This window comes from Rhinolophus sinicus, chromosome 10, assembly GCF_057876585.1.
Source record: "Rhinolophus sinicus isolate RSI-liver-muscle chromosome 10, RSI-T2T, whole genome shotgun sequence".
Taxonomy (NCBI): Eukaryota; Metazoa; Chordata; class Mammalia; order Chiroptera; family Rhinolophidae; genus Rhinolophus; species Rhinolophus sinicus.
The window spans coordinates 14,928,007-14,953,073 of NC_142510.1; the positions used below are offsets into that span (position 1 = coordinate 14,928,007).

The 25,067-nt window shown below is 56.9% G+C and overlaps 2 protein-coding genes, 1 non-coding gene and 1 pseudogene across 3 annotated transcripts; 2 read left to right on the forward strand and 2 right to left on the reverse strand.

The window, feature by feature from the left end:
• Positions 1–291: 291 nt before the first annotated feature.
• MSRB1 (methionine sulfoxide reductase B1) lies at positions 292–4,904 on the forward strand. Its single transcript, XM_019713186.3, has 4 exons — positions 292–449; positions 2,049–2,197; positions 2,520–2,634; positions 4,003–4,904. Exons 1-4 carry the CDS (start codon positions 395–397, stop codon positions 4,032–4,034), a joined length of 351 nt encoding a protein of 116 aa, XP_019568745.2. The 5' UTR covers positions 292–394; the 3' UTR covers positions 4,035–4,904.
• LOC141569523 (U6 spliceosomal RNA) lies at positions 3,579–3,685 on the reverse strand. The gene has a single exon (XR_012493248.2). It is a non-coding gene; the product is annotated as a U6 spliceosomal RNA (small nuclear RNA).
• Positions 4,905–11,186: 6,282 nt separating the features above from the next.
• On the reverse strand, positions 11,187–11,298 carry LOC148756856 (U2 spliceosomal RNA; annotated as a pseudogene).
• Positions 11,299–15,499: 4,201 nt separating this feature from the next.
• Positions 15,500–22,233, forward strand: HS3ST6 (heparan sulfate-glucosamine 3-sulfotransferase 6). Its single transcript, XM_019713185.3, has 2 exons — positions 15,500–16,146; positions 21,473–22,233. The coding sequence occupies exons 1-2, from the start codon at positions 15,734–15,736 to the stop codon at positions 22,086–22,088; spliced, it is 1,029 nt and encodes a 342-aa protein (XP_019568744.3). The 5' UTR covers positions 15,500–15,733; the 3' UTR covers positions 22,089–22,233.
• Positions 22,234–25,067: the final 2,834 nt, after the last annotated feature.

Here is a 25,067-nt window from a genome sequence, read left to right on the forward strand (position 1 = left end):
CGGTGGCCGGGGCCTTAGCGCCGGGGTAGGGAGAGCACAACCGGTTCCGAGGGTGAGGCGTGGCTATCACCCCAAACCCAGCGCAGAACAGCGGCGTCTCTTGGCGCTGGGCTTCGGTGACGCCACCCAGTAGTAGTCGATGGGCGGGGACTGCTGGGAAGACCGGAGAGGGCAGGTCCTCGGGAGGGGGCGGGGCCTCCTGGAGGCGGAAGCCGAAACCCTCGTCCCGATTGGTCCGCAGGAGGGCGGGTATGTCCCGGCGCTCCTGAACGTGATTGGTTTCCTAGAGGGGGCGGAGCCTCAGGGTGCTGGGGCAGGCTCAGGGCCGAAGTGGTAGGGGAGTTGGCCTCAGATCTGTCCCAGGCACGGAGCGCGCTGCTGTCCTGTCGGCGCCATGTCGTTCTGCAGCTTCTTCGGAGGCGAGGTTTTCCAGAACCACTTTGAGCCGGGTATAACCTGTGACTTCCTAGGAGGGGAGCGGGGCGGGGGCGCACATTGGAGGGGGCATCGCTGCCCTAGCTGTGGAAATGGGGGGCGAGTATGACCGCGCAGGGAGGAGCGCATATAGGTAAAGGTAAAGGGGATCACGGAGGAGGGAGGAGTCTGGGGGCCTCGGAGAGTAGGGGTACCTGAGGAGAGGGGGACGTTAGAGAGAGGGGTTCACTGTCCTCGAGGGGGAAACACCTTGAGTGTGAGCGTGGCCGTTTTGGGGGGGAATCTGTGGGGTTAGGGTACACGGGGGTGGTGCGCTGGTGGGGGCATCCGGGTCAGGATCTGAACTTCAGAGGGGTGCTGTGAAAGAAGGTCTAGTCCAGGGGCAGTTCCTGTGACAAGGCTGCCCCTCCTGGAGGCTGCTCTCTCTCCCTGCCCTTTCCCCTTGCCTATTGCGGGGTAAGCCAACGAGCATAGGATGTGCTGGCCTGCATGCCTCCCCCAGCTGCCCAGGGCCCTGGGGTTGGGTAACGAGAAGAGCCGCCAGGCCACCAATGGCTAGTGTATGAAATCTGACCAGACAGCCTGGGTGGGTGGGGGTTGTTTGGGCCATGGCCAGCCAGCCCTTGACCCCAGCCTCTGAGAAGTCCTGGTGAGTCTCCTTCTGGGCTGTGTTGCCTGGTAATGGACTAATTTGGTAAAAACATGCCACAGGCAAGACTGGGGCAGCGACAGACTTGGGGTGGGATCTGTTGGGTGTCAGCCCTCTAGGAGGGTAGAGGCATCGATGGATGTCACCTGGCATCTATGGATGTCAGCTGTGACATAGGACCTTCTGGGCGAAGCCCTCCCGAAATCCTGTGGCTGTGGGACCCTCAGGCTGCTCTGCCAAGCTGGAAACTTCACTCCCACAGCCTCTGCTGGTTTCTCTTTGCTTCATCCTCCAGTTACTGGTAAAGGCTGAATAGTTCACTCAGGCTGGGCAGTGGGTGAGGGGTACCTGCTTCCTGTTTGGCAAGTCCATTTCACAACATTCCCCCCCCCCCCCAAGTGATCTTTTGAGGATAGGTTAAAACCTGTTCTCCCTGTCCCCCTCTCTTCCTGGGCCCCCTTTCTGGCCTGGAGGCTTTTTTGCTGGGACCGTTCTCTTCCTGCATGGAGAGGAGGCCAGTGGCTAGGCATCCAGCTTAAGTCTTCGCTTGGTAGCAGGGCAGCCACTTGGGAAGGGTGGGTCCCCCACTGTGTGGGTCCTGCAAGGGGTGGGAATGCTGTGTCCTCATCAGATGCCCTGGGTTCTTTCCTGGCTGCTGAGTGTTTTGCATCACCGAGCCTCAGCTTTCTCATCTGTGCAACAGGGCTGTTGAGAGGAGTCAATGAGATAAGTGTGAAAATTGGCCCTTCCGGTCTCTGGCGCATGCTAAGAACCACTAAATGTGAACTCAGTGGTGTGTCTCCCCCACAGAGCCAATACCCAGGCCTGTGGGTGGAGGGTGGGCGCATGGGGAGGGTGTGCAGCCTCCCCTGAAAATGGGGACAGTGCTATGTTCTCCTGGATCTGAGGATTTCACAGAGGCTAGAGGCAACATCTTTGCTTCCGCCTCTCCTTCCACCTCTAGGCATCTACGTGTGCGCCAAGTGTGGCTACGAGCTCTTCTCCAGTGTCTCGAAGTATGCACACTCGTCCCCATGGCCAGCCTTCACTGAGACCATCCATGCTGACAGTGTGGCCAAGCGTCCAGAGCACAATCAGCCTGAAGCCTTAAAGGTAGGTGGTAGCAGCAGGGGGAAGCGAGGGGGGTGTGGGCCACCCCTTCCTTCTTTCTGCTCCCACTGAAGCTCTAGGGGCTTAGCATCTGTCTATCCCTGGCCTCTGGCCTCAGCCAGGGAAGCTGGCATCCCAAACTATTGGGAGAGCTGGAGATCTGGTGGGAAGAGGGAAACAGGACGACTTTCCTGTGCAAGCTCCAGGATGGAGGTCAACCTCTCCTGCCAGCAGTTAACCTTGGGAAATGGGCATGGAGAGGACACTGTCTGTTGTGGCTGTTTTGTGGCTAGAAACTCACATTGCTGTTTTGTGGTCTTCCCAGGTCTCCTGTGGCAGGTGTGGCAATGGGTTGGGCCATGAGTTCCGGAATGATGGCCCCAAGAAGGGGCAGTCCCGCTTCTGAATATTCAGCAGCTCACTGAAGTTCATCCCTAAAGGTGAGCTTGCCATCAGATAGCTGGGCACAGGCCTGTCGTATGCTTTAGAGGCTCTGGGCATGGGGGACACTGTTTTCATCCACTGACAGTGACAAAGCATGGATTGCATTAAAGCACGCTGTCCCCAAAGGCAGCTGCAGGATAGGGATGAGGGGGCAGATGCCCTGCCTCCTGTGCCCAGTTCATCACCTGTGTCCCTAAAAGGGACAGCTGAGGATAGATGTGTCAAAAGATTTTCTCCAGAGGCCTGGCTCTTTCCTGTGAATGAAGTGGAAGGTAGGGCCAGGTGGAGGCTGAGGGCGGGGCTGTGCATCTGGACCTGGCACGTAGTAACAGCTCAAATATGCGCTCCTGTTGGCAGTATTCTTAGTATTGGTAGTTTGTTTTGGGGAGCTGTATTTTATTTTTGTGCATTTTATTTGAGTTTAGCCTCCTCTCTGGCCTTTGCTCGCCTGCTCACACAAATGCTTACAAATCATTGCACGTCTGTTTGCACACCCAGCCGCCCTTGGGACTGCTCCCCAAGTTTTGTAACTCAAATCCCAGCCCTTACTTGCTGCTTGCATCACTGTGGCCAGTCCCTAATCTCAGTTTTGTTTTTTTTAATCAGTTTCAGGTGTACAAAATAACGTAATGATTAGACATTTACACCCCTCACAAAGTGATAATTCCAACAAATCTACTACCCACGTGACACTGTACATAGCTATTATAATATCATTGAACTGTATTCCCTACACTGTGTATATTTATATATATATATATATATATATATATATTTTTTTTTTTAATTACTGTTGACCTTCAATATTATTTTATGTTAGTTTCAGGGTTACAGCATAGTGGTTAGGCTTTTATGTAATCTATGAAATGATCCTCTGGACAAGTCTAGTACCCATCTGACACCATACATAGTTTTTACATGATTGAGTATATTCTCCATAAAAAATATGGCACGCTCCACAAATTTGCATGTCATCCTTGTGCAGAGGCGATGCTAATCTTCTCTGTATCGTTCTAATTTTAGTGTAAGTGCTGTTGAAGCAAGCACCCTAGTCTCAAGTTTTGTCCTCTGTAAAATGGAGCTCCTGACAGCAGTTGCTTGCTGCTGTCTCTGTGGGATTCAACGAGGATGTCCAATGATGCTTTTGTCCTTTAGTAGTTATTTGTCCTCTGTGGAGGAAGAAGAGGCTGTGGGTTCTCCTCAGATCTTGAGATGGGGCACACAGACTCCCTCACATTGGTTGTCTGGGTCCTCCCAGCTCCCCTGGCCTGCAGGCTGGAGTGGAGGACGGAGCCCAGGGAGTGCTGTCTGAAGCATAGTTAGGCAGGGATTGGCTTTTATCTCCCCTCCTTCTTTTCTTTCAGACAAAGAAACTTCTGCCTCCCAGAGGAAGTAGGTGGGCAGTCCTCACCCACCCCAGATGGGCACTGCGTGGTGGCCACAGTCCGGCCATCCCACCTTGGAATTGGAACCCCAGATATCCAGACAGGGAAGAGAGGTGGCTGAAAAATCAGGAAGGCTCCCAGGACCTTGGCTCTGCATAGATTCTTCTTGGGAAAAGCACTGGTTTGCCGCCTATGGGCCATATCCCGCTACCAGGACAGGCCTGGATGACCCAGCTGTTGGCTCATCTTGGCCTCTGGCTCACAGGAGCCTCATTGAGGTGGGCCCTAGGCTTGGCCCATCTGTGAATTGCAGTACACCCCCACCTTCACTTCACCTCAGCCCACTGCCCCCTCCCTGCCTGTCTGGACTTATCCTTTTGGATTCTAATTCTGAGATGGGTTCTGGCTCTCGCCAAAGCTGGTGCCTGTCTCCCTCACGCTGTGCTAGGAAACAGAATGCAAACTGAGGTGGCCCCAGCTGGCTGCTCTAACCTCAGTCACTACATGATTCACTCTGGTTAAACCCTTCCAGGCAGCCAGAGTGCTGATGTTCCGTGACCCAAGGGGGAGCGCGCTGATCTCTGGTCTCTCAGTTACGAAACACATCCTGACCCCCATTTCACAATCTGTGCAGCTGCTGCTTGCCTCTTGCGGGCGTAGGAAAGCAGTTATTGCTCCATTACCTTGACTGCACAAAGTGGGGGGCCCTGGAGCTCACAGCCTGCAGTTCACATCTTCCCAGGGCACAGTGATTACGCCTTATCACATGTGTGCTGAAATTCTTGCCATCCAGGAGGGTGGGTGATGTTGAAACCCTTCCCTTCCATCTTGAATCCTGTCCAGAGTCATCAGAATGAGATAAAGAAACCAGCAAAACATAAGGCTGTTTTGTTTATTATCAACACCAGAAATGCCAGAATATAAGGGTCAGGCTTTATACAACTGTTCCATTTGTTCTGCAAATATTTACTGAGCATCTACTTCATGCCAAGTTCCAGCTTCGGTGCTGGGGTAGCCGCCATGAAAAGGATAGACAGGGGGCCTGCCCTCAAGGTGTTATAGCATAGTTGAGACAATAAATTTATGTCAGATGATAAGGGCTGTGAGCAATTACAGCAGAGTAACGATGCTAGGATGTGTGGTAGGGGTGATTGGGGGTGGTGCTTTGCCTCCATCCCAACTCATCAGTGATGGGTGAGAGAAGCAAGAAGAAAGCTTCCCAGGCAGAGGCACAGCCCGTGCAAAGGCCCTGAGACAGCAGCAAACTTGGCATGTCCCAGGCCCTGTACGAGGAGGTATGCTATCGTCCAAAAGAACTACATGATTTTTGCAATTTCGATTGACAGAAATCCGGGGAACATGTGTGGGAATGAGTGTTAAGGGGTGGGATAATGGTGGAAAGAACATAAAGTTGGATCAGACTGAATTTATTGATAGGGGCTCACTAAGCAGAGATTCTGGATTCCATGTTGAAGCTCATGGGCTTAGAAAAGGTTCTAACAGTTTGTTTAGCTGGTTGACACGCAGACCAAAAGGTGGCCCACACTAAATAGAGTTGAAATGCCAGACCTGCCTTGGCTTAGTAGAGAAAGGGATCTAAAGGCTTTGGGAGATTAGAATGTTAGAGTGGATTTGTCATTTAAGACTTGCTCATCCATCCTGGGAGGGTCCGGAGGACACCCCTTTCACCACCATTGTTTGGAATAAATTTGTGAGGGGAGCCCCAGCATCCTAGAAGAACTCTGGGATCACTCTTCTGTGTAGGCCAGAACTTACATGAGAACTGCTACCACGGACCTGGGAAGCCTAAATACAATGGGGGTCATTGGATCACCAAATTCAAGGTGGGTGTGGTTACCATAGTAACAGCAGAATCAAAGCAGCAATCAGGAGAGTCTGACTCTTGCTGACCTATGGCGTTGACTGGATCATGACTAGAAGTTGAAACTAGAAGTAGTCAACTAGAAGTTGACTACAAGTGAAATAGATGGAAAGCCCACTGAATTCTTACTTGATCTGGATAAGCAGAATTCTAGGTCAAGTAAACACAAATCTAACTTGAATCATAAAAGCAGTCATGACCCCTCAATCAATTCCCAGACTTGAACCAGTCTATAGACCCAGAACTCCATGAATGAAGGGGAGACCGGAACCCCTTAAGGAAGAACCTCGGTACACTGCCAAAATGTATACCATTAATCTTTCTCCCAGCCTTTGTTAAAGGGGCCCGTATTGGGGAAAAGGAAATAATCAGACATTTCAGGGACTTCTGGACACTGGCTCTAAACATCCAGGAGACACAAATGTCACTGTGTCAGAGTAGGGGCTTGTGGAGGTCAGGTGATCAATGGAGGGTTAGCTCAGGTCCATCTCACAGTGGGCCCAATGGGTCTCGAAACCCATCCTGTAGTTATTTCCCCAGTTCTGAATGCATAACTGGAATAGACACACTCCGCAGCTGGGAGTGCCCTTACGTGGGGAGGAGAGAGGAGCAGGCCCCATATGTGTGAGGGCAAAGGTGTTCCGATAAGGCTGGAGTGGCTGGGGAGGGAGGAGGACAGTGGGGCTCCAGTGTCCCTGGCCTGTTCAGCCTGTCATTCCTCAGTGATGGGACTCTGCCCCTTCCTTGATCCCCAGCCACAGGCAGGTGGGGGTCACTGGCCTGTGTGTGTGTGTAGGGGGCGGGGGGTTACTGCTGGCTCACTTGCCTGCCTCCGCAGCCTCAGCTCACTGCAACCTTGGGTGGAACACTTACCCTTCCTCTGTCTGCGTAACCTAGCCTGTCTCCTTGTTGGATGAGGGCACAGGAGAGCCATGGCAGGCAGGTGACATAGATGCAGTGATTCTGAGATCCCCTCACATGTGGAGCCGGGAGATGGAGGGCCACGGGCTGGGTCTGTGTGCCCGGGGCAGAGGGTGGGTCTTTCATGTGGAATCATAAATTACCCCCCCACCCCCTCCTCCTGTGGATTACACCATAACCTCTGGCCTGCAGCTCCAGTTCCTCTTTGAGAAACAAAAGATTCTTTGAGAGCCCAGCCCCTCCTCCAACGCCCCCTCCTTGCCAGGTGGCCTCCAGTCACAGCCTTGCGAGCCAAGGGCTGCGTTCAGGGGAAGACGGCTCCTGGTATTCTATACCAATATTGGTCAACAGCAGCGGGCAGGCTGGGGCACGGCAGGCCAGTGCACTCTGGGCAAAGAACACGTGGGAGAAAATAAATTTGTGTGGACGCGGTCCATCAACTCAGAGGGGCGCTCAATAAACGCTTGTAGAATGGATGAGTGAATTGATAATGCATGGGACTTTTGTTGCTCACCCACAGCTTTCTTTTCTTCTGAGTGACAAGTGCCAGGGCGAGCCGAGATTCTGGTGGGGGGTGGCCCAGGGCAAGTCTGGTGTTGGGTAGGACTTGGGAAGCCCCTGACTATGCCTGAGGGCAGGGCAGGCAAGTGGGAGGGTGCGCCTGAGGGAGTCAGCGAAGGTCACTGCCAAGCCAGACGAGGGTCACAGTGCCCCTACCCCATACGAGGTCCTGGTAGGGGCCCAGCGCGATGACTCCCTTCCAGGTCCTCGGGTTCTCAAGGTCTCCTCGAAGAGTGGGCGCAGGAACTGTGAGCAGGACCTACCGGCAGGGGGCGCGCTCGCTCCGCGCCGCCCGTGAGCCCGGGCAGCTTCGAGCGCTGTTTCAGTTCCCCGAGGAGCCTCCGGGGGCGCAGCGGCGACAGCTCCGACGACACGGTTGGATCCTAGTGCACTATCCCGCCCCTAGGACCCGCGCTTCCCTCGGCCGCGCCCGCTCAACGTACCAGTGCTTGGGACACAGGCCGAGACCACCTGGCGTCCTAGGATGCGGGGGCCAGTCGTAGCAGGGCGCCATTTGGTGGGCTTCATGAAAGTGTCGGGTCCAGGGAGAGCAGTCGCTGGCCGGGGTGGCCCTTTCTGAGTCATCCTGAGAGGGACAGAGAACCGGGGAACAGGAGGTGGGAACGTGGGTGCAGGCAGGACGCTCCAGGTCCCACCCCAGCCCCTTCTCCGGGACACCTGGTTGGGACCCCCTTGCACTGATGCGCTGGCCTCCTCTCCCTGAGGCCCTTCCATTCCCTAGATTTGCACCTGCTACCACCCTGGCCCACCCGAAGGTACCAGGTTCTGGGGTTCCACCTGCCCACTTGTCTCCCACACAATAGGGACAGCTCCTAGCTAGCCGCCCCCAACCAGCGTGACCATTGCAAAATAGTCATCAGACCAGGAAACTTCCCTCAGTGGTTCCCACAGGCTTTGCTTGCTAGGCCCCCACAGACCCCACTTCTCTGGCTTGACTTCCCACTCCATGAATGACATCAGAGTTATTTAACATGACGACGCTCTTTTTATTATCCACACTCTCTGCACCCAAACCCTTACAGCTGGGCCTCTAGACCAGTCAGACTCCATTCTAGAAACATGCCCCTGTGTTCCTGCCGCCTAGAGTTGCTGTTTCTTTTTTCTCATCCCCTCCCTACGTTCCAGAATCCTTCTAGAAGCCATGCCTGGTGGCTCCGTCCCAGTGGCTGTCTGCTTCCCCCACACTGTAGGGGCCCTGGGTGTGTCTCCGATATGGGTGCATAGACTGGGTTCCTGCTATCCCCTTGCAGATTGCACCCAACCCCAGGTCAACAACAGCTTCTCCACGCCAGTGACCACGGCGCATTCATCGCGTTCACTTACTTCCCCAGACGCAGAGCCGGTGGAGGCTGCACACAGTAGCATCAGATGAATGTAGGTATGTCAAATTGCACTGCCTTCTGCCCACTCCCTCTGCACCCCATCAGCATGAGTGTATCTGGTCTGGGGGATGCAGGAACCCCAGGACCACCTGTCACCCTACCCTGGCCCTGGGTGCTAGGGTTCTGCTCAATGGAGCTTAGGGGCAAGATGTACAGGGAAAACAGTTGGTGAGCCTCCCTGGCAGGCAGAAGGGGGGCTGCTGGAGAGGGGGTGAGGGTTACCTGCACACAAGCTCCCTTCACCCCAACCCCTCACCCTCACCCACTGCCCCCCCACCCCCGCCATGCTCTGTGCCTGTCTCCAGGCGTGATTTGTTCCTTGTAAAACCCCAGAGATTATCCACGGTTCAGCCCCTGGCTTCATGTCTTATCATGTTTCATCTCCAACCAGGACGTTTACAAGCTACTCTTGGCTTCAAAGGGCTTGGCTGCAGCATTGCCAGAGAGAAGAGACAGCACACAGAGGAGCTAGGGTCCTGCACTCCCATGGTGCAGGCTGCCTGTTGTCCTAGGCTCCCCCTTCCACCTCCGACTCCAGTGGCTTTCTGCTCCCTTAGTGTTGGGAATGTGGTTCTTTGCTGGACCCCTATCTCGAGCCCCTGGTGTGTGTCTGGATGTGGGGGGAGGGCAGGGAAACTAGAGTGAGAGGGAGGACAGCAGTGACTTGTACAGGGGACATGGATGGAGTCATTGTTCTCTGAGGAGGGAGTGGGGGTCAGTTTTGAAGATCCTGTAGTCAGAGCAGGAAACTTGTAGTTTAGGGAGGGTTCTGCTGGGGAGGGGCGAGGAGTTTGAGGCACTTGCCGAGATGCTGTGCCCCCGGGGTTCCTGCTCTTCCCTTGCAGGTTTTCTTGAGTGCTGAGCCAAACAAGATTGGCCCCGTGCCTGTCTATATGTCTGTCTGGCCAACTGTGGGGGTGGGATGCTTCCCCTGGAAGTGAGGGGGGAAGGAGTGCGGCCCTCCCTGGGGGTCTTGTCTGCTGGCCAGCCTGGACTTGCTCCTGGAAGGAGGTCACTGGTGTATGGAAATTCAAACTTAGGGCTTTCCACACTGGGGGGATGGTGGTTGGGACCTGGCAGCAGGCCTCTGAACCACACACACACACACACACACACACACACACACACACGACATATACACGTGGTCCTGTGCCCTCTTTGGAGCAGGGGGTTTCTGGGCCTGCATCAGGCCCCTTGCTCATGATGAAACATGCTGACAGTCACCTTCCAGTGTATGGGGACCCTCACCAGGGCACAGACAGACAGACCTGGCCACAGAGCCCCAGTGGCCCGATATGGGGCCACTAGGATGATACCCAGCTGTGGGGACAGAGACAGGAGTGCAGTTTCCAGCCTCTCGCCCTCACGTGGAAAGGTGCTCACTCAGGTACTAAATGGCCATCAACTGTGATCAGATGGCCATCAGCTGTGGCTAGTTGGCCATCATCTGTAACCAGTGAGCCATTCGCCACTAATATAACTGCCGTGGTTACACAAGCAGCAAATGGGGGCTAGCAGCAGATGGTGGCTGAGCTAGCACGGCGGATTGCAGCTAGCAAGTGGGGTTGGTTAGTTGGCAGAAAAGCGGACAGCAGTTTGCGGATCACGGGGCTCCTGCTTCCTATGTCTCTAACCCAGCCACCAGAGAGAATACAGTGGTACGACTCCCCTATCTATGGCTCTGTTGGTGTTCCTTTTTGGCCTCACCATGTCCTGCGTTCTTATGTGGGGAGCGAGAGCTGAGACCCCGCATAACACCTTGCATGACACCTGCCTTCTCCATGATGCTGGGGGGCTTCCATTCTCAGAGGCCTGGCTTGAGACTGTGAAGGTGGGTGAAGTGGGGATGGGGTAGGGTCAGAGAGAGTCCTTTTCTGTGGGACCCTCTTCTCTTGCTCCTTTAGACTTACCTTGGGGATAAAGGCTCTAACCAGCCCTCCCCTCTTGCAGAGCTGGGACTGCCAACCTAGAAGGACTGCTACATTGTTATAAATTGAGCTGGGCCAGGTTGGTTGGTGAGAAGCAATTTTGCAGAGTCCAGTTATGCATTCTGGGAACCTGGATCCCTGACCTCTCCTGGAGAAGCAGGGGCCAGTGACAAACGGCGCTCCGTTTGGGCTGATCCCACCAGGAAGACTCAAGGGAAAGGAGTGAGGGTGGTTGGAAGCAAGTTGGGGCCCATCCCTGCACAGGGAGGGGTCTGGCTCCTTCTGGCAAACCCTGCAGCTCCAGGCAGGCTCCCTACAGGTGTGTGGCTGCTTCCGGTAGCGACTGAGCTGGAGAAGGCCTCTCTTCTCCCTACCCCTGGGCAAAGGAACCTTTTCATGTGTCTCTCCTGACACTGGGAATCTTGTCTTCCCTGGCAAACCCTTCTGGGCCACGGTGTCCCTAGGTCTAGCTGGTCCTCAGGAATAAGAGCCGGGTTCTAGCAAGCCAGGCTGGCTGGCCACTTTAAATGGATAAGATCAGCTATTACAGTTGATCTTAGCCAAAAGGCCAAGAAGTGATGGTTGGCCTCTTTAAGACCAGGGAAGGCTTTCCTTTCCAGCCTTGTGCCAAAGGAGGATGAATTAAAAGTCCCAGGTCTCCTAGGGTGGAAACAGCTTCAGGCACTGCTTCTTGTGCCGGGGTTACTGTCACACGTTCACTGCCTCCTTCTCATGAAGAGCTTAGAAGCTGGGCACCCAAGAGATGGGGGCCAGTATTACTTTTATTTTATAAAATAGGAAAGTGAGGTTCAGAGACTGGATACCTGCCAAGGTCACCTGCTTGGGCCATGGGGGGCAGAGCTGGGCCTCCAAAGTCCTTGCTGTCAGCACTGTGCTATGCTGCCACCTCCGCCCAGTTCCCCACCAAGGGCAACTGGGAACAGTGGGCTCCGGCAGAGGCCCCTCCTCAGGAGGAAACCACATCCTTTATTGCTCAGGCAAATCCGGCATCTGAAGTAGGAAAACCCCACATAAATCAAGGACAGCTGGGCCTGCCCTCGGCTGCAGCCCTTTCCCCTTGGAATCCCAGCAGGCTGTGGGAGTGGGTCTGGGGGGTGAGGGTGTGGTTTTATGGGAGGGAATTCCGGGAAGCTCCACAAGGGTGAAATCTCCCCCAGCTGTGCCCCATGGAGGGGGTTATTAATCACTTTCCTGAGTGGGGCAGCTGCTTATTGCCTGTGGGTCCCCATGCTGGGGGTACCCATCTTGGGGAAGGGACAGGCTGGGAAAGAGGTGGAGAGGGGCATAGGAGAGGAGCCCACACATAGACTCTCTCAGTCACACACACACACACACACACACACACACACACACACAGATTCAATCACTCAGCAAACACCGTGATTAGGTGTGGAGAAGTGATCTACACTGACCCATTTCTGCCCCTGCAGAGCTCATGGGTAGGTGGAGGAGACATATGGGGATCCAAGTCACCCGTAAAGAAATAATTACTGTTTGTGAAAGGGACACAGACGTAGCTTGGCAGCTGGGTCATGCATTTGGGAAGCTAGGCTGGGTCTTCCTCCAACAGTGACCTTGCTCCCCAGGATTCCCTCCCTAGAATTGTCATCTCTGTCCCCTTCTGCTCTGGCCCTCCTTGTCGCCTCCCCCAGGGATGGTGTTTACTTGGTTCAGTGGTCTGAGCAGCTCAGCACACCCCCCTCTTCCAAATTCCCCTTACTCCCGGCCACCATATCAGACCTATCTGCATATCTGATAGCTGGACTAAGGGGGATGGGCAGAAAGACCTCTCCCTGACCATCCTGCATGGGGAGGGAGTCCACATGAGGTGAGAAGGCAATTGCACTTGGACCATGCTGGACCCTCAAAGCCAAGGGCATCCGGGGAGATCCAGTTGGGCAGGAGGGACTTGCTGACTGGTTTCCTGCCCTGTCCAGGGCAGGAGGTAGGCGACCCTCTCAGGATGCAAGGATAGCCACCCATCTTGTGCCCCCGTGGCTTGATCTCTTTTGGGGCCCCCAAATGCCTTTTCACTGTGTGGCTCAGAGAGGGGAATCCACTGTTCCTAGGTCACCCAGGAGGGAGTCAGTGGGGAGCTGGGGCTGGACCCTGATGGCAAGGCAGGACAGAGGCAGAGTAGAGCCATTCAGACATCCTGGGGAAAGGGAAGGCAGATTCTGAAATTCCCAAATTTTCATCTTCAAAAGACTCCTCAGAGAAGGCTAAACAGAGTTACTGTCTGACCCGGCAATTCCACTGCTAGGTACATACCTAAGAGGAATGAAACATGTCCAGACAGGACTTGTAAATGAATGTTCACAGCAGCAGTATTCAAAATAATCGAAAGGTGGAAACAACCCGTGTCCATCCACTGATGACTATGTAAACAGAATGTGGTCTATCCATATAGTGGACTGTTACTCAGTCATCAAAAGGAATGCAGCTCTGACACATGTTACAACGTGGACGAACCTCAGAAACACCACGCTAAGTGAAAGAAGCCAGACACAAAAGGCCACATATTGTGTGATTCCATAGATATTAAATGTGGAGAACAGGCAAATCCACAGAGACATAAAATAGATGAGTGGTTCCTGGGGGAAGGGAGAATGGGGAGAGATGGCTAATGGGTATGAAATTTCTTTCTAGGGTGATGAATATGTTTTAAAATTGATTGTGGTGATGATTGCACAGCATCGTGAATATACCAAAAACCTCTGAATTCTACTTGTTCAGGGGCTGAAGCGCATGGTGTGGGAATTATGTTTCAGTGAAGCTGTTACTTCAGAGTCAGGACTGAGGTCTCCATCTTACAAAGGAACTGGAGGCTTGGGGTGGTAGCAGCCTGAGGCCATGTGCTAGAGGAAGGTGGCGCTGGGACCAGCCTCAGGCCAGACGCTGAGAGTCACTTCCTCTCACACTGGGGAGAGGCCTCAGACCCTGCCCTGGCTCTGTACCCCCTGGCCCCACTGTGCTCTCTGACGCTGAGCCTTTGCCCATGACAGTGGGATGCTGACAATGGGATGCTGTCCTCCTGCGTCTGGCCCGACCATCACTCTAGAAAGGCAACCTTGACTTTCCCCTCAATTCACATTCTTCCACCAGTGGCCATTATTGAATGACTATTGGGTGCCAGGCTTTGTTAGGTGCCAGGGTGACACTGGTGAACAAATGTCCCAAGGCTGTCATCCTGGTGTCACTAGATTTGTAGCCAGATGGTGGGTGGAGATAGGGTATCCGCTGTCAAACTCTGAGCCAAGACGCCTTGTCTCTGGACAGCACTCCCTTGCCTCTAATGCATTGGGTGTCCTATTGTTCTCGGTAAATTCCTCCTGGAATGTCCTCCAGCAGGTTGCGGGGCCTAAGGAAAAGACATTCTCAGCAGGGGGAACAGCATGTGCAAAGGCTAGGAGGTAGAAATGACTATGCCTGTGTTGGGGCAGGGAGATGGACGGGCCACCAGGGTTTAATGCTGCAACTTAGAGCCCTGAGTGGTGGCTGCTGGGACTGTGTATGTGGGGGGAGGGGGGGGCGCTGCTAGACCAGAAGCACAACTTCCTGTGACCCTGCGTGTGCCAGCTTGTACCCCAGACACTGCTTTGCCAACAACCCGCCTACAGGGCTCCTGGCTGAGTCTTGCCCTGACAAGCAGGTGCAGGCCTGGTGTCTGGGACCTGGGCTGGGACCCCGGTCAGTGGTCTTTACCCATTGGCTCTGCATAGATCCCTCTGGCCAGGGCTGCCTCTGCGTGGGAGCTCTGGAAATGTGTGTGGGACACGGAGGCTGCCTTCTCCTCAGAGGTGCCTCAGGCTGCTGGGACTTGCCTAGATGCCATTAGGCCCAGGACTGGCTCATTAATGAACAGAATCCAGAGCAGAGGCCTCTGGGTATTGACTGGAGAGAGCCTGGCCTCTTTGGGGGACCCATGCACACCTGGCACAAACCATGTTGCCAGGAAGGCTGAGGCAGAGGCAGAGAGAGGACATGGGTCCCAGTCCATTTGCACCTGGGATTGTTGCTCAGTTTCTCAGAGCCCGGCGCTCTTTGCCGTCTTTCTCTGTGCTGTGCTGGAAGTTCAGTGAACTTAGGGCTACGTAAAGCTCCTGTAGAGCGTCCAGTGCCCAGCGGGTACCAAAGCGGTGATTGGCCCCTGAATCTCACTGCCCCTCAGAGGGAGCACCTAGGCCAGTATCTGGGCTCCTCCGTCTAGTTCCCCCAGCAGAGGTCTCCTGAGTCTTTCACATCTCCAACAGGAGCCACTTTGCCAGTGTCAGAGATGGGTCACTGACAGCCCAGGGGAACACCAGGTGGACAGGCTGTGCAGAGAGATGGTGACACTAGAAGGGGCAGAAGACTTAAGTCGGAATTCCACTGGGCCCTTGGGCAAGACGCCTGTCCTCCCTGGGCCTGTCTCCCCAACTCTAAAATGGTAATCCCGCTCCAGACACCAGGGCTGTGACCCTTATGAATGGCAAGCCGACTGTCAGCGAGGCGCGCCCCATTCCCGCTGCAGACTTCCCAGGGACCCCTCTACGCACTAGGGCCCGGGTCCACGCGCCTGCTTAGCTCACTTGCTCAGCTGGCGCACCAGTCGTGCCTCCCTGATCCGCGAGGGGCGGGATCGACCTTCGAAGAGCTGGTGCTGGAGCCCGCGCGCAGCCGGGTCACTGCTCTGTGTCCTGATCCGCCACCGCCCCATCCCGGAGTGGAAGGGTGAAGATCTGGAGTCGAGAGGGCTGGAGCCCAGGGTCCCCAGAGAGCGCGTCCAGGTACTCTCTGAGGCTCCGAGTCGCGCCGTGGCGACCGTGGGCGGGGCTTCTGGTGTGGGCGGGGCATCCCGCTCACGCCCCCGGCCCCGCCCCGCGCCCGCTCCTGGGCGGCAGGGCGGCTGGACTCAGAGCAGAAGCCGGGCGTTAGCGGCCCGAGCGCAGCGCGGACCGGTATGCGCGCCCTCTTGCAGCACCCGCTTCCGGGCCTGGGCGCGGTGCGGCTTGATGGCAGGTAGCGGCGGCCAGGGCGGCGGGGCCGGGGGCGGCCAGGGCGCTGGGGCAGGGCCGGGGGCCACACTACGGGCTCCTCGTGCGCCTCTGCTGCTCGCCGCTCTGGTTCTGGGCGCCTACTGCCTCTGCGCCCTCCCGGGCCGCTGCCCGCCGGCTGCCCGCGTCCCCGCGCCGGCTCCCGCGCCCGCTGAGCCGTCCCGTGCCGCCCGCAACCTGGAGGCTCCGGTCTTGCCGGTGGCCAGCGGCTCGGGCCGCCGGCGCTTCCCGCAGGCGCTCATCGTGGGAGTGAAGAAGGGCGGCACGCGCGCCCTGCTGGAGTTCCTGCGCCTGCACCCTGACGTCCGCGCCCTCGGCTCTGAGCCCCACTTCTTCGACAGGTGGTACGAGCGCGGCCTCTCCTGGTACAGGTGAGCCCCCGTGCCCTTCCGCTCTATCGGCTTCTGTGCGCGCGCTGAGGGTGCCTTCGGGGAAACAGCGTGGTGCGCCCCTGGGGTCTCCCCCAGGACGCGGCGGGGAGGGGTCTGGGGTATTGCGGGCTGAGACCAGCCTGGGTGGGGTGCCCGAGGCTTGACCCTGAGGACGCGGCCCTCCTGCAACGGGTTTTACGGAAAGGAGGAGCGGTCACTGGCCGGGGGATCCCAGAAACTTTGAAAACTCCAGGAAAAGCTCTGGTGCGGGGCTGCTGAGGCGGTCTCAGCAAGATTGGAGGCGAGGGGGTGCGATCCCAGCGAGAGGTGTGGTTTGCGATCCCAGTGGGGTTTGAGGAGCGTTAGAAATGAGTCTGGTTCAGTCGCCCTCCCCTGCTGGCCAGTTACCCTAGGAAGAGGCCCTCAGGATCCTTGCAGTCTCCTAGAAAGTGTCTACCCCCAAGACTCCGGATCCTGGGAAGAGGAATCCTCCGCGGTCCTAAGGGTCTGGAGAAAGTCTGGCTTTAGGAGGAAGGGATATGCCTTTAAGTCAGTGCCCAGAGGTGGGAATTAGGTCCCCAGCTTCCTGTCATGGGTTTCTGTAGCTGCCCTGCCTCCCACGTGGGATGGACTTGGGGTGTGGTGTGGAATGTGGGGGAGCACCCAGCCCCAGCTGATGCAGCCTGCCTTGAGGGCTGGTGGAAGGCCAGCTGCTCCCTGTTGAGGTTGGCACTGAAGCCTTGAGTGTGAGGCCCTGCCCGCTGCCTCCATCAGTTACACACAAGCCTGCCATGTGCCCTGTCCCTTCCTGGGGGGGTGGCGGGAAATGAGGGCTTACAGATGGAGAGTGAGTCACCCCACTTCCCACTGCTTTCAGCTTATCCCCAAGCTTGGGACCGGGCAGCCCCTATGAGGCAGAGAAGACCCTGCCCAAGGTCACCTGGTGAATTAGTGGGGAGTGGAGGGTGACAGGACCCAGACTCTTGACCTTCAGGCGCACCAGTTTCTCTGTTCCCAGATTCCTCACCCCTACCCCCATTTACTATTTTTGACTTTTGCATTAAAACCACTCATGGGTTTGGAGGTGCCCCATTGAGAACAGGGGTCCTGGCTCCTGAGCTCTGAAGGGTTGCTGCTGTCGGGGGTTCCAAGGGAAGTCAGGTGGTGATGCCGGGTGGGGCTGGGGGAGGTGAGTCTATCCTTGGACCCAACTGGCTGAATGCCGGCACCCTCAGAGCTCAGAGAGACCGCTCCCCACTCTGACTATGCCGCTGGCCTCCCGATGCATCTCTAATCCCTCATTGCTGTAGAGACGACAGGCGGGAGGCGGGAGGGAAGCGGGGAGGAGGAGGGAGACGCCAGGAGAGGGGGGGCGGGGGGGGGCAGAACGGTAGAGGACACGCTTTTAACTGTAGTGCAAACTTACGAGCCCCCACTGACCCAAGAGCTTTGACTACAAAAAGCTGGGGGGGATGCTGAGCTGGGTTCATGAGGGGCTGGAGGGGAGGCTCGAACCGATTTCACCCTAAAAGTGTTTTCAGAGACCCGGGAGTCCTGAGGCCCCGTCCAGGCTGCGCAGGGCGCATGCTCCAGCTCTGAGGGACAGGACAGGGAGGACAAAGAGCCTGAGAGGTAGCAGGTGTCAGACCCAGACTGGGGGTCAAATCCTCAGCTCTGAGGAGGGGTTCTTGGGACACTGGGGTGCTCAAGATGGAAGCCAGGGGATTTAAGAGTGTGTTTAACTCTGGTAGAGAAGAGACTTTCTCCTTCCTCATGTTGAGAGCCGCCTCCAGTGGGGGAGGGGTGGGTGTCAGGTCCTGGCAGCCCCGTCCCATTCACCCGGAGGTGTCCCTGGGGCTGGCTAGCCCCGACCCCTTATTGACTGGTGCAGAGCAAGTGAGAGCCAGGCTGGCTGAGCTTCTGGAGTGTGTGTGACCCAGTGCCGTCAAAAGGACTATGGCCATGTGTGGACTTGGTGTGCTCACAGGTATCCTTTGCCCCTGCACCTGCCTGTCCTTCAACCTGTTCTGAGTGTGTAATGAGCCTCTGAAAATGCCCACTCCGGCTTGTATCCCCAGCCTGCAAAGAGGGTGCCCAGCTCCTGGGCACAGTCTGGCAGCATTGTCTGCTCTCAGAACCTTGGGCGGAGCCTCCAGCCAGTGCAGAGCCCTGTTATGGGTGGGGGCTTGGGCGGTGAGGAGAGGCGGAGCAGGCTCATTCCAGGCAAGGACCCTGGCCCTTCTGGTGGCCTCAGCGGGTGGATCCTGGGGCTGCCCAAAGTTGGTCTTGGCCAAACCTTTCCCCCTCCCTGGGTCTCAGCCCATCTCTCAGACTCTTTAGGGTCCTCCATCTTGGGGACCGTGACCCCCAGGTACCTCCAAACTCAGTCAGCGTTTCCTCATCTCTGCACTCACTCACGGAGCACCTTCTGTTTAGCAGGTGCTGGGGTGCCCTAGGCAAACACTCCAAGATCGCATCAGGAGGAGTGCCCCACCTGGGGGCAGGTGGGGCTGTACTTTGATCATAGTATTTGGAAAAAGCGAGAGGAGACAGAAGGGTGCAGGTGGAGAAACCCCATTGGCTCGCAGGGCTGACACAGGGAGTGGGGGTCTGAGTGTGTGGGGAGAGGGACCCCGGCTTCTGTGGGGCTTTTCTCCCTGTGTTATCCCAGGAAGAGGCCCCTTGGACCAAGACCTCACCCCGAGCACCCTATGGTTCCACACAGGAACCCTAACTGGTTTCTGCTGGATCCCAGGCAGGTCTGGAGGGGCCCAGGCAAGGTGTGGTACATGAGGGGGAATGAGACTGAGGAGGGAGAGTGGCCAGGGCCTGGATGGAAGCCGCAGGGAAATGCAGACCAGATGAGCAGGGAGGGAGGGCCCATGGAACAACTTGTCAGATGTTTGCCGTGTGGAGGTCAGAGTCCTGTTCCTCTCATTCCTTCCCCAGTTTCTCCCACCACCCCCCCCCCAAAACCCCCATACCCACCCTCCTCTGTGCCTTGGCCAGGACAGGCTTCTGAGGGTGGGGGAGGATAAGTAATTGATCCCAAAGACCTCAGATCTCAAAGCTGGTTTGTTGCAAGAATGGGCCTGGAAAGTCAGCATCCCCTCCCCATTCCCATCCTCCTTCCATGGTGGGGGTGTCCTGGAGGCACCTCCCACCTCTGCCCCACTGACTTCCCTGGCATCCTTCCTTGCTGCCCCCTCCCCTCAGGCAAGAGCAGTGGTGGTGGGGGGGAATGTTCAGAACCCAAAGTGCCCAGTCTGGGAGGGGAAAGAGGGTGGGTTCCCAGGGTCACTTGGTGCCTAGGGAAAGAAAGAGATGGGAAAGGGTGTCAAAGGTGGGAGAGGAGGGCCCGGGAGTAATCTGGGCTTGTTCCTCTCTTGAGGAAGGCCATGAACAGAGGGACAGTGATTTCTGATCCACCTGTCAGTCTGTCCTGGCACAGGCTTCCCTTCACACGTCTCAGCAGCGAGGTTCAGTGGGTGCGACTCCCCTTCTTCTGACTCTGTCTTGTGGAAAGCAGGGGTCCCCTGAGCTTGCCACTCCAGGCTACAGCTCTGGCCTCAGCCCTTGGCATCACCCTCCACCCCCCAGTCTCACCGAACTTACCCCAGGAGGGCTGGGTACGTTCTCACTTGGAGCCCCAGGGCATGAGACAGGGCATGGGTGCAGGGACTCTGGGAGCAGAAGCCATGCTGACACCCCCCTTCCAGCGGCTACAGTACAGGGGTGGGAGGACTGGGGATCAGTGTTGACACCCGCAACTTCCCGCTTCCTCTCTCAGTGTGCCAGTCTATCCAATGGGGCGGTAAGTAGAGTGGAGGGAAGTTCCAGCTTGCTCTGTCAACATGATGGGAAAACAGGATTGTCTCCTGTGACATCTGAGGACCAGCTCTGCCCAGGGCCTTGTTTCGAGGAGTGGGGGAAGCTACCAGAAGCCAGAAGACTATGCAGCTCCCTCATCTCCCCTGAGTCCATGGGGTGGTGTCAGGGGAGCCACTGGCACGCCAGAGACTCACACCCGCAGCACCCTCCAAGCCAAGCACCCCAGTGTGTGGGTCTGGGCACCTGTGTGTGCCCTAGGCTTGAATTTCAGTGTGGGGTGAACTGAGCAGGAGGAGGAGATTGGGGCCTTGCCTCCCAGGGGCTAGAGTCTGGGCATCCCTTGGGCTGTATGAAACTTGAACTTGCCTTGTGTATCACTCTCCTGGCTGGGGCCAGACCTGGAGGCTGCCAGTGGGGATGGGGGCAGTACCCTCAGAGGACAGAAGGCAGGAAAGGGCCTCAGGGGCAGACTGCCCCATCCTAGCACAGGCCCCACCGCCTCTGCCTCCATTGACCTAGTTCCCAGCCCTCCTTCCAGCCCTCCCTTGGAGCTGTTTGTTCAGCTGGCCCTGTAGCGCCCCACCCAGCCTCACCCTGCACTACCTGGCTGGCTGGCAGGGGAGGCTTGGTCTTGGGACACTGCTCAGGGTGCCCGGCATGACCCATTTGTGTGCTCAGGAGGGGCTTCCCCAAGTTTGGGGCAGTTGGGGCTGTCATCAGCTGACTCTCCCAGGACCTTGGGATAGGGTTAGTGCCCCCCCACACCCACCCCATCAGAATGAGAGGAATGATTAGAAACACTGCAGTCACAGCCTTGCATCCTGGGACCTGAGCCAGGTCTGGGAGGCCCTAGTGACTACGGTCTTGGGATGGGTCCTCAGGCCACCTCACTCACGGTTCTCCAATGTGCTGGGCTGTGCTTCTGCGTTTGGATGAGGCCCAGGTCAGTGAGAATTAGCAGGGCTGTAATCAAAGGGTGAGGGGAGGGAGGGAGTGGAAGCATGGTGCCCTTTGTTGACACACTTGTCCATCATTAATGGCCTAATTTAGGGACACCATCAGCCAGTTAATGAAAGTGTGACCTGGGGTAATTACAGTGCAGGGGCCTTCAGGGTGGGGAGGGTGGGCAGAGCCCTGTGTGTGGCAAGTCCACGCCGCTGGCCTCTTGGGTGCTTGGTCTGGGGTGAGAGGCACAGCAGTGTCGGGGCTGGGGTGCAGGCTAGCTAGAGTGGGCAGCCTGGTGGGATGGGCCCCCACCGCCGGCCTGTGCTGGGGCTGGGTGCTCTCACAGCCCACATCCGGGGCTTTCTACCTTAGCACTTTCGGTGCGTGGGTATGGGGGGGTGCGCTCACCTACCTTGGAGGTTTGGGGCTTCCTTGGGGGGAGGAGATGTGAGTCTCAGGTGCCTGGGGCTGGTGTATAATGGGAGGGCTTAAGGGGAACCGGCACCCACTCATGCCCACCTCTCCTCAAGCCCACCTGTCCATCCCACAGGAGCCTGATGCCACGAACTCTGGATGGACAGATCACCATGGAGAAGACCCCCAGCTACTTTGTGACTCGTGAGGCCCCTTCCCGCATCCATGGCATGTCCCCGGACACGAAGCTGATCGTAGTGGTGCGGAATCCTGTCACTCGGGCCATCTCCGACTATGCCCAGACGCTCTCCAAGACCCCGGGCCTGCCCAGCTTCCGTGCCCTGGCCTTCCGCCACGGCCTGGGCCCAGTGGACACAGCCTGGAGTGCCGTGCGCATCGGCCTGTATGCCCAGCACCTGGACAACTGGCTGCGCTACTTTCCCCTGTCCCACTTCCTGTTTGTCAGTGGTGAACGCCTGGTCAGTGACCCAGCTGGAGAAGTTGGCCGTGTACAGGACTTTCTGGGCCTCAAACGGGTCGTCACAGACAAGCACTTCTATTTCAATGCCACCAAGGGTTTCCCTTGCCTCAAGAAGGCCCAGGGGAGCGGCCACCCCCGCTGCCTGGGCAAGTCCAAAGGTCGGCCCCATCCCCGGGTGCCCGAGGCCGTGGTCCAGCGTCTGCGGGACTTCTACAGGCCCTTCAACCGCAAGTTCTACCAGATGACCGGCCAGGACTTCGGCTGGGACTGAGAGGCCAGGCCAGCCTATGCTCTGCATGGGGACACTCAGTAACCTTAATTTATGCCTGCCACCTTGCCAGAGCAGGCTGTGTGCACATTCTGGGTAGAGAGAACTATTTAAGAAATAAAGTTTGGCTCTGTGTTCTTTCACATGACCTTAAGGTTGGAGGGCTTCCTCCTGGAAGCCTGGTGGGATTGCTGGACAGTGAGTGTGAGCTGACTCCTGTGTGCAGGCGATGGTACTTCTCACAGCCTCCTAGCAGCTCCCCACGCAGCCCAGCACTGCCTACCACAGCCTGTGCCTACAGGTAACACCCACACCACAGGCCCCACCCATGAGATCCCGCCCCCACTGCAGGGTGCCCCCACTCAGTGGGCCTACCCCCTGCCCCAGGCCATAGATGCCCCAGTTCTGCATTTACCCCTCTTGCAGGTGCAGGGAGGATGGGCAGGAATGGAGGCCCATCTGCAGCCCAGCTGTCTGCTCAGCTCCTAACCTAGTCAGGCCAGAGTGAGGCAGGCTGGGATGCGCTGTCCACCCCTCTTCCCCCAGGAATGTGAGGCTCCTCACTAATGATTTTCTTGCTCCTGGCCATAGTGCTGTCTGCCAGGTGACCACCAGTTGCTCTGACAATGACTTCCAGAACCCCTACAGCCCAGACCTGGCATTCCCTTACTGCCCTGAGCTCTCGTAGGACCCGGCAGTGGCCTCTGCTCTGGCCCTGATGTGGCCTTTCCACCCCTGGGCTGCTTGGAGCCACTCCCTGTCCAGGGCCCCAGGGTCAGAATGAGGGAGGATTTTCAGGGGAGCAGGAGCTTGTCAGTCACCATCCTCCTTTCTGGACGACGGTGAGCCAGTGGCCCCACCAGTGTCCATGGCCACGCTCTTTGTCACACGACCCACTGGTGGTGTGGACATGGGGTCAGCTGATGGTATGTGAGAAGAGGCTCAGCAGCAGGTGGGGAGGGAGATGGGGGTGTCTGTCTCCAGGAGACCTGTCCCTTTCCCTCCTGGTTCTGGGCCCAGAGGACATTCCCATCTGGAGCTGCCCTGAGGGGCCAGCACTCTCTCTAGGTCCACATCTGGGGCAGGGCTGGGGCCTGTTCCCAAGCCACTTTGGTGAAGCTGGTGGCAGATGTGGGTGAGATGTACCCATAGCCTCCTCCATAACGCGGACCTCTGATGTGGGGGACGGCAGTGTTGCCCCAATATACAATAATGACGGTGAAGAAGGAGCACTCTTCATTTTGGAATCCCTGCTGGGTGGCGAGCACGGGGCCTGGCAGCTCTGTCCCCATTCCTTGTGCAGGGGCCCCACTCAGGGACAGCATGCCACCCCGCCTGGTGGCAAGGGCAGGGGGGAAGGCAAGACAGCCCCTGGCCTAGCTCTCAGCCTGATCCCTGCACGTTTCTTCTTCTCCTTGGACACACCCTCATCCAAACTTCTGCCATTTCATGCCTGGATGGCTTCAGGGATCCCTCACTGTTGCCCTGGCAACGTTTTTATTCTCCTGCAATGAGCAGTCCACATGCATGGCAGCCAGAGAGGTGTCTTCAGAGTAAACTAGACCGCATTATTTTAAAACACTCCAACCTTCTCCCCTACCCCATTGCTTCGAGAATGAAGACTAGATGCCTGATGGCAGCTGTTAAGCCCTCTGAGGTGTGCCCCCTTCCCCGCCTGTGTGCTTCTCTCACCCCTAAGCTCTGGCTCCTGTCAGCTTCTATCTACTGTAATCTTTCCAACCTCATAGCCTTTGCACATGCTGTTCCCTCTGCCTACATACCTTTCCCCACAGAAGGTGCACACTGAGATGGAACCAGCCTTAGAACAGGGCAGCTGTGCTCTCTGGGCTCGTTTCCTCCCTCTACTTAGAGTCCCTTTCCCAAGACTGCCAACGTGACCCATTTTCCCCTTCCTGAAGCTTCTTGGGTACAGAGCTGTGGGGGCCACTAGTTAGTCTGGCTCTGGGCCCAGGCCCAGCTCAGAAGGCAGACTTTGGAAGCTGCGGGAGAAAGAGAGAACTAGTTTATTCTACTCACCCTCCTCCCAGTGGAAACCGGGCCTAACCGCCAACGCCAGTGCCAGGTGCCCAACTGGGCCTCAGAACACACTGAGGGCAGATGTGGTGGGTCCTCCCAGCTGTGTGTGGGGGTGGGGCTCTGTGGGAGAGTCATCAGCCTTTAATTAAAGTCACTAAATTGCTTCCCCAGCTGCTCAGTGGGTTTTCCATGTTGGAATGTTCCAGAAGGGGTGAGAAGTGCTGATTCAATTACTCTCTTCCTGTTCCTCCCAGTGGAGGAGAAGGGGCCAGGGACCACTTTTACCCTCTTACCCCAGCCAGACTGGGATGGGGTGGGTGGGGGTGAGGGGTCCTCATAGCCGTGAGAGTCCAGGAAGGGGCCTGGAGAAGCCTGAGAAGTGGCTGCCTGATTGGATGGCCATCAGTGTGGCTAGTTGGCCGTCAGCTGTAACCAGTGAGCCATTGGGCACTAATATAACTGCCATGGCTAAGCTAGCAGATAATGGGGGGCTAGCAAGAAGATGGTGGCTGAGCTAGCAAGTGGCAGAGTGTGGATTGCAGATTGCAGAGAGGCAGATTGCAGTTAGCAAGTGAAGTTGGTTGGCAGAGAGAAGTGGACGGCAGGTTGCGGATAGTGTGGCTCCTGCTTCCTGTGTCTCCAACCCAGCCGCCAGCGAGACTACAGTGGTATGACTCCCCTATCTATGGCTCCGTGGGTGTTCCTTTTTGGGCTAGCCATGTCCTGCATTCTTATGTGGGGAGCGGGAGCAGAGACCCCGCAGGCCGCCCCGCACAACAATGCCTCTAGCGTGGGGGTCCTTATCTGGCCCCAGACCTTTTGGCCATGGTTGGTATGGGCTAGGGTCCGTGGGGCCCTTCCTGCCTGACCACTGGGACAGGTGAGCACAGCGTTCTCTGCTGTGGGCTGTGTACCCCGCCTGCAGAAACACCAGCAGACCCTGAC

Bases quoted from the DNA above. Each gene is read 5' to 3' on its own strand.
- HS3ST6 (XM_019713185.3), top strand. From the start codon at position 15,734: ATGGCAGGTAGCGGCGGCCAGGGCGGCGGGGCCGGGGGCGGCCAGGGC. The intron at 16,147-21,472 runs GTGAGCCCCCGT...TCCATCCCACAG, and splicing joins CGCGGCCTCTCCTGGTACAG to GAGCCTGATGCCACGAACTC.